The sequence below is a fragment of the Odocoileus virginianus genome, unplaced genomic scaffold (assembly GCF_023699985.2).
Source record: "Odocoileus virginianus isolate 20LAN1187 ecotype Illinois unplaced genomic scaffold, Ovbor_1.2 Unplaced_Contig_32, whole genome shotgun sequence".
Lineage (NCBI taxonomy): Eukaryota > Metazoa > Chordata > Mammalia > Artiodactyla > Cervidae > Odocoileus > Odocoileus virginianus.
The window spans coordinates 1-10,113 of NW_027224349.1; the positions used below are offsets into that span (position 1 = coordinate 1).

At 40.2% G+C, this 10,113-nt stretch overlaps 1 protein-coding gene across 1 annotated transcript; it reads left to right on the plus strand.

Annotated features, from left to right (window-relative positions):
- The first annotated feature begins 6 nt into the window (after window positions 1-6).
- CLDN34 (claudin 34) lies at window positions 7-5,929 on the plus strand. The gene is made up of 3 exons (XM_070464601.1): window positions 7-371; window positions 943-1,157; window positions 5,115-5,929. Exon 3 carries the CDS (start codon window positions 5,137-5,139, stop codon window positions 5,776-5,778), a length of 642 nt encoding a protein of 213 aa, XP_070320702.1. The 5' UTR covers window positions 7-371; window positions 943-1,157; window positions 5,115-5,136; the 3' UTR covers window positions 5,779-5,929.
- Window positions 5,930-10,113: the final 4,184 nt, after the last annotated feature.

Genomic DNA, 10,113 nt, shown 5'->3' on the forward strand with positions numbered 1-10,113 from the left:
GGTGAGATGGGTTAGGTACCATGTCTGGGGCACAAGGGAAAGGAATGAGCAGACATGCCTGAAGCAGTCACACAGATCTTAAAAGGGAACTGTTAGGGTCTTTGGAGGAAACGTACTCCCCTCTGGCATAGGGCCAGGAGACACAGGAGAGCAGGTGAAGAGGCATGCCACCGTCAGCAACAGAGATGCCACCATGGTGTCCGTGACCTAGCAACTGAGAATGCTGGCGGTGTGTCCAAGCGGATACGGAATGCGGTGACTGTGCAAGTCCCAGGAGAGAGCCGTGGCCTTGCAGGCCAGACTCACTCACAGTGTGGCCCAAAGCTGCTGTGTGCTCAGAGTGAGGAGCCCAGGAGCGGAGAGCAGAGTGTGTAAGTGGGGGACATCCGCCCATAGGGAGGAGCTGCCCTGTGAACTAGCCACCTTTCTCACCAAATGCTTATTCCCTCAGAGATTGGTTAGTTGGTGTTCTGACTTCATTATTGTGTATGTTTTGGTGTGGTAAATAGACAAGAGATACATAATTTTAACATCTATAAGCATACTGTTCTGTGGCATTAAGCTAACTGAAACTCACTATTGAACGAGTTCCCCCCACCCCAGCCCTGGTCACTGCTCTTTTATTTTCTGTGTCTGTGAATTGGACTAGTCTGGGTCCTACAAAAAGTGAAATCATTCAGTATTTGTCTCTCTCTACCTGGCTTATTTACCTCAGCATAATTAGTCCTCAAGGTTCATACTTTTTGTAACTTGTGTCCAAGTTTCCTTCCATTTGAAAACTGAGAAATGCCCTGTTATATGGATTGACCACATGGTGTCTATCCATTCATCTGTGGGTGGAAAATTGGGTCACTTGCACATCTTAGCTATTGTGAATAATGCTATTGAAACATGAGTATACCACTATCTGAATCACTCCTTTTACTTTGGGGTATGCTGTAGAGATTGGAGGCAAAAGAAAAAGTGGGTGACAGAAGATGAGATGGTTATAACATCAACAACTCAACGGACATGAGTTTAAGTAAACTCAGGGACTTAAAAAATTATAGAGGAGCCTGGTGCACTGCAGTCTGTGGAGTCCCAAGGAGTTACATTTGACTTACTGAATGAACAACAACAAATATGTCTATCCAGAAAAGAAATTCCTGAATCACATGGTAAGTCTTGGTTTTAAGGAATCAATATACCATTTTTTACAGCAGTTGTACCAGCTTATAGTCCTACCAGAAAAGCACAAAGGTTATGGTTTCTCCACATTGTGGCCAACAGTTGCTGTTTTCTGTTTGTGTAACAGCAATTCTGTTGAGTGTGAAGGAACATTTCATTGAATGTAAGACGTTTTAATCAGGTCGAGTTAAGTAATAAGCAGGAGACTCTGGTACAGATATGGAAGATAGAAAGATATATGTGGTAGTTAATATAACTAGAACTGAACTTGTAAAAAGCCTCTTTTGTTGCCTCCTGTTTGACTTTTCATTCTACAGATTTTGAATAAGCAGCTTCTCTGGCCCAGGCTTGGATTTTGAGGGCATTTCTTGTCTGCCTTCATCCTTGAATCCGCTTATTGGAGTAAAACGGAGAGTCCTCTGAGCATTTCTGGGAGCAGACAGCTTTCAAGTTCTTGATGTATTATTGTACTGAAGAGATAGTGAAGTTATAATAATCAAAGGGAAAATACAAGGGGAGTATTTGTGTCCTGTAGATTGTGTATGACGTGTAAAGACTCCAACTTTCTGCTTGCCTACTCACATTGTCATCCTTCAGTATTGTGGTAACAGCTGACTGATGTCTTGTGAATATGATGGGGACTGAATATGATGGACCTGAATCTATAACCGGATATAAAAACTTCCATTTCTGTAACTTTGCCTCATTCCCATTGTGTGACAGTCACCTTGAGAGCTGGCCTTGTTGGTCTCCGAAAAGGGACACTCACAGCCTGATTACCACTAGTTCTGGTGGCCTTTCCTAGGATGAACATATTCATCCTAAAGACTGATCAGGCCATTCTTAGTTTGGCCGATGGCACAGTGGATGGTACTTTGTCTCCCCTTTGCAAGAGTCTCTGACAACATCCCTCACTCCAGCAGAAGGCACCTGAGATCACATTTCTTCTACCATCACTGTGTGTCAAAAGGTCTTTTTTTGCCTTATTCAGTACTTATCACACCCTAGTTGCACACTGGAACCATCCTGGAGCTTTCAAAATCTCTGCCCTTTTCACTTACCCTGAGCAACATACTGAATCCATAGTCATGAAGTGTTGCCCTAGTTTCCTCCTCTTCCTGGATGCTTTTCATTTTCCAGATAGCTCTTTGAGCTTCCTGCCATCTTGCCCCTAAAACATGAGGTAGGATTATGTACTCTGAAGCCACTTCCCATGTAACTTCAGGCAAGTTACTCAGCCTCTGTCCTGAGTGCTTCCACCTATAAAATGAGGATAAGAATACTTAGTAGTTCTTTAGGAAGGGAAATGGAGTCAATAAATATAAACCCTGCAGAAGTGAAACTTTTCAAGACTATCCAGTGTGTAGTTGGATTCCACAAGAGCAAAACTGCTTAAGAAAAAAAAAATTAACCATGGTGATACTAAAACACTATGTACCTTGCTCACTTTTATTCTCTCACAAGTATACAGTGGAGTCTTTCTCATTCTTTTGTTTCTCCTCTACCTTTTTGCACCGATTACTGAGGAAGGCTTTCTTATCTCTCCTTGCTATTCTTTGGAACTCTACATTCAAATGGGTATATCTTTCCTTTTCTTCTTTGCCTTTAGCTTCTCTTCTTTTCTCAGCTATTTGTTAGGCCTCCTCAGACAGCCATTTTGCCTTTTTGCATTCATTTTTCTTGTGGATGGTCTTGATCACCATCTCCTGTATGAGAGGTTCCGTGATATTTGATGCTGAAAACAATGCCCTCTAAATTTTGCTTTGGAAAATAGTTAACCCTATAAAAATCCCTATGTTAACATGAGGTAGTGTATTATATGAACTAATAATTTAAAATTCCTCAATTTTAATCTCTGGTAAATAATAAAAGATTCAACCTGCCTTAACAGAATCTCCTCGAGAGTCTCAATAATTTTCTTTTCTCTTACTGTAGTAAATACACATAAGATAAAAGCTGACCATTTTAACCTTTTTTTAATGTACAGTTCAGTGGCATTAACTGCCTTTTTAATATTGTGCAATTATTACAAAATCCCCCTGCTCTTCCAGCTTCTCATTTAATGGCTCCCTCTTCTTCTGTTCTGCTACCAGTTAACTGCTCAACTTAGAGACATAAGTTCTGCTGTTCTGTTTCTCTCCCTGTTTTCAATGAATTGATGGATTAACTTTGCTGTAAGACTTGGAACTCAAACTGGGGTTCTATAAATAACCTAGAGGGGTGGGGCTGGGCAGTAGGTATAAGGGACTCAAGAGGGAGGGTACATATGTTCACCCACGGTTAATTCATGTTAATTTAATTCATGTTGATGTATGACAGAAATCAAACTAATATCATAAACCAATCATCAATTAAGAAAAGTAATGGATGTTTCAGACAAAAAGTTAAAGCTGTGGAAAAGCTGATGTTGTGTGTTATGGGAATGTTGAAAACAGAGAAAAGTGTGCACTTGTAAGGAAAGCTATTCAAAATACCTTGCTGAAAAACATTTAAGTTGCAGATGTTAGTGTAGAAATGTTCATACTTCTGTGAAAATTAAGATATTTCCCTTTATATATTTGTTAACATAATATATATCAAAACTCCAAAGATATTTGCATAGCAAACAAGCCCATGACTTTCCTCTCATTAGCATTCATGTCCTTCAAAGCATTATTCTCTTGAATGTACTGTGGGTGCTGGGTGGGCTTTGATTGCCCTGGGACAGCAGTCTGAGCCAGCTTATAAGTCTGCAAGCTGAGGTGGCATGCCACATCCTTACCATACTTGAATGTTTTCTGTTTAAAATGTTCAATTAACTGAACATTCAAATCCTTCCTAGCAGCCTACCTGCTCCAGCAACCAGTAGTAAGTTAAGTGCACCCAGTTCAGTCGTCTCAGTTCTTTGGCCATATACCTCATGGCCAAAATACCCAGAACAGAAGCTGTATTATATTTAATAAAGGCTTTTGAAAGCAGCACACAGTCAAAGAAAGAAAAAAGTCTTAAGCAATTTAAATGAAACATTCACAGAAATTAATGGTGAGGCAGGAGCAAGGATTCAATGGAGAGCATTAAGGGGGTCCTAGGTGGGAGAGAGGAACAGTGTGACAGATTCTGCCAGGGTATTACCTGCAGTCCCCTGTTACGGGCAGAGTGTTTGTGATGGATGTGCATTCATAAAGATCTTTCTTTTCTTTTTCTTTTGGAAAATAATTGTCTATATATCAAATTGAAAAAACAATTTAGGGAGTTCCCTGGTGGTCCTGTGGTTAGGACTTTGCCTTCCAGTGCAGTACTGTGTGAGTATGGGCCCCTTCATAACTCATTGAGTTCTGCATTAGATCATGTACTCCTTCCTACACGTAACTGATTCTTAACAATATGAATAGCTTTCAGAATGCCTAACGCCTCTACCTCAGTTAAAGCAAGGAAGCACTCATACATGTTACAACATGGATGAACCTTGAGAAGAGTCAAAACACAAAATATTGCTCCTCATACAAGTCTAGTCTATTCTGAATGCTGCCATATAGGACTCTTGTATGGAATGTGCATAAATTACTTAACCTAGACCTCTTGTTGCTACTGAAATTTTTTCCCACTTTTCAATATGACAAAGAGGCTGTGTTGGCTATTTTTTTGAGTGAATGTTTGTGATCAATCTTAAGTTACATCTTTGGACAAATGCTCCAAAGTAGAACTGTCTGTTTGAAAGTTTGCACATTTTAAGTCTCTTAGTAAATATTCCCAGATGGTCCTTCAGAAAATTTGCTTGGCCTGTGGTCCCCAATGCAGAGTTTGAAGGTCAAAAGTCACTGGTGAGAAATAATAGTACTTGCATGTCAAATACAGCACTGCTTATCCACTGCAGTGTAAAAGTAGGGGAGGAGAATGGAGATACTGGGTTGAGTGTGTTGTTCTAGGCCCAAATTTCCGAACTCATGATGTCCTGTGTTTGTTTGCAGTTCCCTTGGGTACACATCTACCATGCCCTTGCTCATCAATATCGCCAATTGCCAAATAGTAGGTTTTGCAGTAGCCACTATTGGATGGATCCTTGGCACCACTGCCATGGGCTTCGTGGAGTGGCGAGTATGGTATCTGGACAACGCCTCACAGTTCTCTGGTCTGGCCTGCATAGGAATGTGGAGAGTCTGTGTCTTCCGTCATACCAACATCACCACAGCAACCTCATGTCACAGTTACAGCTACCATGATACTTACCTACCTCTTGATATTCGTGTTTCTCAAAACCTCTTACTGATGGCCAGCATTCTAGGACTCTTGGGGAAAGCCTCTGTTACTTTTGCACTTAAAAATGTGTCCATGGGAATTCTTGAGAAAAATACTACCTACAAAGCATTTGTCATTTCAGGAATTCTCAACATAGCTGCTGGTATCTGTATCTCAGTTGCTCTCATCTGGAATTACCACTCTGTGATGACTGAAGAGGGTATTGTCTTCCCACCATCTTTCAATTTACCCTTCAAGCCACATGCTCAGCAAATTGGCAACACTGTTATAGTGGCATGTCTAGCTGCCTTTGTGCTGTTCTTAAGTGGGTCCTTTTTTCTCTCTTACAAATTACCCCTGGATAGCCAAGTTCATCCTGAAATACCAGGAATGTAGATTCCTGTTTGCATTGACCTTAAAAATCCAACATTACCAAAAGTTTGTGGGAAATCTTACCACAATGCTTAATCGAATTTCCAAGCACTCAAGACCATGGCATGTATACAGGTTTTGGCAGAAAGTAATAAAGCGTTTACTACAGTTGTAATCTGTGTCTGATTTGATTCAGTTAAGGAATTTCACAAAAAATCTTTCCAACCTGCCAGTTTTATTTTAATTATTGCCTAATCACAGTATATAAACCTATAGTGTATAGAAATAACAGTTTCTGAGATTCTTACATTTCCCTCCTCAACTATTGCTAAAAACTGATTTATTTTCTATGTTATGGTATTATACTTATGTCATGTAAAAATTTCCATTATATGGAGAAATAGAGATGGTAAAGGACAGGGAAGCCTGGCATGCTGAGGTCCATGGTGTTGCAGTTGGAAACAACTAAGCAACAATGAAAAAATGAGGAATTCATTCCACTGTATTACTGGACACCAGAATTAGTGAATATGTTCTGTATAAGGTTTATGTAGCCTTTCTTTCCCCCTTTTTAATATTTTTGTCCCTTCATCCTAACAAAATGATTCCCTTACTTAAAGAATATTAACAGTTATTCCTTGTTATCAATGAATAATTAAATGCCTCAAAATAAATTCTTCATATTTGTTTTTTCTATACAAAGTTCTCCCAGTGACAGAAGTCTGAAACTAAATCACCTCTCCTACCAACCTACCCCATTGGCCCTTTAAGGAAAATTTTAAATTTGTTGAATTTTTTGTTGTTCAGTTGCTAGGTTGTGTCCAACTCTTTGCAACCCCATGGACTGCAGCACACAAGGTTTCCCTCTCTTCACCATCTCCCAGAGCTTCCTCAAACTCATGCCCATTGACTCAGTGATGCCATCCAACCATTTTGTCCCCTGTCCCCTTCTCCTGCCTTCAATCTTTCCCAGCCTCAAAAGTCTTTTCTAATGAGTCAGCTCTTTGCATTAGGTAGCCGGATTATTGGATCTTTAGCTTTAGCATCAGTCCTTCTAATTAATATTCAGGACTGATTCCTTTAGGACTGACTGGTTTAATATCCTTGCGGTCCAAAAGACACTCTCAAAGAGTCTTCTCCAACACCACAGTTCAAAAGGTTCAGTTCTTTGGCACTCAGCTTTCTTTATGATCCAACATTCATACACAACTACTGGAAAAAAAACATTGCTTTGACTAGATGGACCTTTGTCAGCAAAGTAATGTCTCTGCTTTTTAGTATGCTATCTATCTTGATCATAGCTTTTCTTTCAAAGAGCAAGCATCTTTAAATTTCATGGCTGCAGTCACCATCTGCAGTGATTTTGAAGCCCAAGAAAATAATCTGTCACTGTTTCCATTGTTCCCCCATCTATTTGCCATGAAGTGATGGGACCAGATGCCATAATCTTTGTTTTTTGAATGTTGAGTTTTAAGCCAGCCTTTTCACTCTCATCTCTCAATTCTTCAAGAGGCTCTTTAGTTCTTCACTTTCTGCCATAATGGTGGTGTGATCTGCATATCTGAGGTTATTGATATTTCTTCCGTCAATCTTTATTCCAGCTTGTGCTTCATCCAGCTTGGCTCTTTGCATGATGTACTCTGCAAATAATAAATAAGCTGGGTGACAATATAGAGCCTTGATGTACTCCTTTCTGAATTTGGAACCAGTCTGTTTTTCCACATTTGGTTCCTGACCTGCTTACAGATTCCTCAGGAAGCAGGTAAGGTACTCTGATATTTCCATCTCTTTAAGAATATCCCAGTTTGTTGTGAACCACACAGTCAAAGACTTTGGCTGTACTATTTAACGGCTGTTGCTGAGCCAAGAAAGACTCTTGAGATTCTTGGCCTCCAAAGGAGATGGATTCAATTCAGGGCCATTGACAAGGCTTGATTACTCAAAGCTTTTGTGTAGTAAAATTTTATTAAAGTATAAAAGAGATAGGGAAAGCTTCTGATATAGGCATCAGAAAGGGGCAGAAAGAGTATCCCCCTGCATGTCTTTAACTTTATGTTATATAGCTACTAGCAGTCTGCTAATTGGAGAAAGGAAATGTCTCAAAACTCAGAGACTGGCAACAGGCCCGTCACTCACAACATGCATTGAGATCACATTGGCACAAAGTGACTCATCCCGGGCTATAAAATGATTTGATATGAATATTGAAGGCAGGTTTCTAAGCAAATGTAGTCTCACTAACATAGCTTAAGAGGTCATTTACATGAGTAAAACACTGGTTTGTCAAGTCACTTCTGAGTCTTAGGCAGAACCACCTTGAAGACAGAGTCTAGGGTTCATTAACAGAGCTTAAGATAAATATTTCCATAAGGAAAACTCATTGGTTAGGTCAGGGTTTGAGAAGAGTTAACTTCAGGTGGAAGTAGGTGTCGTCATGGCAACACAGAATTTTAAAAGAAACCTCTTTTTAAATTTGTATAGAGAAGGGGAAAAAATCTAACACTTGTTTGTTTCCTCCTGCCACTTAGAAGAGAGATAAAAATGCCTGACACTTGCATTCTATTTCCTCTCACCTTCCTACCTGTTACCCTGTTGTTCCCCCATTTTCTTTTAGTAGAATTATGCTGCCTAGGAAAAGGGCCATTGTTCCCATTCTGTAACTGCTTCCAAGCAATTACCTAAATTGGTGAGGCAACATATTCTCCTAACCCTCATATTGAGGGTCTCTGATCCAGGGCCCCAAGTAGTAGTTGGAGGAAGCTGCTGCAGTGGCAGGAGTTTGAGCAACCATTTGTAACTTAAAAGCCTTCATGTGACTAGAAACATATCCAGCTACACAGTTACACATGCAGGGAGCAAACAGCAAAAACACAACAATCAGATTTATTTTAATTAAGATAGTTTTCCACCATGGGGAACTAGTTAACATCTCCCAAAGTGAAGCAACTGAGGCTTCAGGAGTATCCATAGCCTGAATCATCTTGTTCATGTGTTTAGTAAAACGAGTAACATTAGTGCTGTCATCAGGTATATCTGTACAGCACTGGGTATGAAAAATGGCACAAGTTTCTCCTTGTGTAGCTATCAATATCTAAGGCCAATCTGTTTTATAAAATCACCTTTCTAATTTGTATTTGTTCAGCATTAAGAGCTGAAATAGCTTTTTGAGATTCTTGTAATGTCTGTTGAGTAAAATTAGTCAAAGCACCACTTGTACCATAACATCTTTAGTTCCCAAAGAGGGAACAAACACTGCTGCCAGATAATCATACCAGTGAAACACAGACCTTGCCCACCAAGTTTTAAGGTGGGGTAAGTTAGCAGGCTTTTCTGGAAGCTGTGAAAATGTGAACCCATCAGTTAAAAGCTAGACCTGGGGTGCATCTCCCTGTCCAGCCAGGGGAAAGCCATGCCCATAGGTAAGAGCCATATATCCAATAGGTCCCATTTGGAGCAAGCCACCATGACTAAGATACCCAGTCCCAATCAGAGCCTGGCAAGGCAAAGGGAGGACCGGAACTGGAATTGGAGAAAACAGGAATGATTACATTGCATATTTCCTGAGGTAAAAATTCCAGTTTTTCCTGATCATTATAATTAAACTGTTGACTAACTTCTATTTGTTCCGAGGTTATGGGGGTGATAGATTATTAGGCGTCCCTTTTCAGGAGTTAGCCATATAACCTCATCCCATATTTGATAAATGTCAGGTAAAAAGCCACCAGATCTAGACCCATTTACCTTCTTATGTGTAGCAAAATAGTCATTAAACCAAGAGAATGTATAATCAAAATCAAAAGTCACATTATGGCTATAGTTAAAGTACAAACTGTTCCACCAATCCATTTTAGGATTGTTAAGTGTCATCAGATTAAGAAGAGGCATCACATGTGATTGTGCTTGTCGAAAATATTTGCAGACATGGAAAAAGCCCTTTCCCTGAAGTGGAGATGTCCATGGGAAGACTACCACCAATGAAGAAGTGAGTGCTCCACAGACCCAGCAGTTAGACTGATTGTGGAATGCAGCGTAGAAATGAGTCCAGGACACGAAGACATTGTCTTGAGGATCAAACGGCAGACTCAGGATCTTTGGAGTCAGCAGAATCAGGCTCACATAGATTATCAGGCCCATCTGAAATGTAGAAAGTCAGAGCATAGAAAGTAAAGACATATAAAGATATCACTTAGTTCTGGTCAGGGTGCCATCTCTTAACTCAAGTGTGATGCACCCACAAATTAGTTCTGGCACTTTGACAGCTGTGGGAGAAGAAAGAATAACCTAGTAAGGGCCTTCCCAGAGGGGCTCGAGGGATGGGCCCCCAGATCCCAATGTTTTTATCAGGACCTCAGTTCCTGG

What these genes read in the sequence shown, in the direction of transcription:
- CLDN34 (XM_070464601.1), top strand. Translation starts at nt 5,137, where the DNA reads ATGCCCTTGCTCATCAATATCGCCAATTGCCAAATAGTAGGTTTTGCA.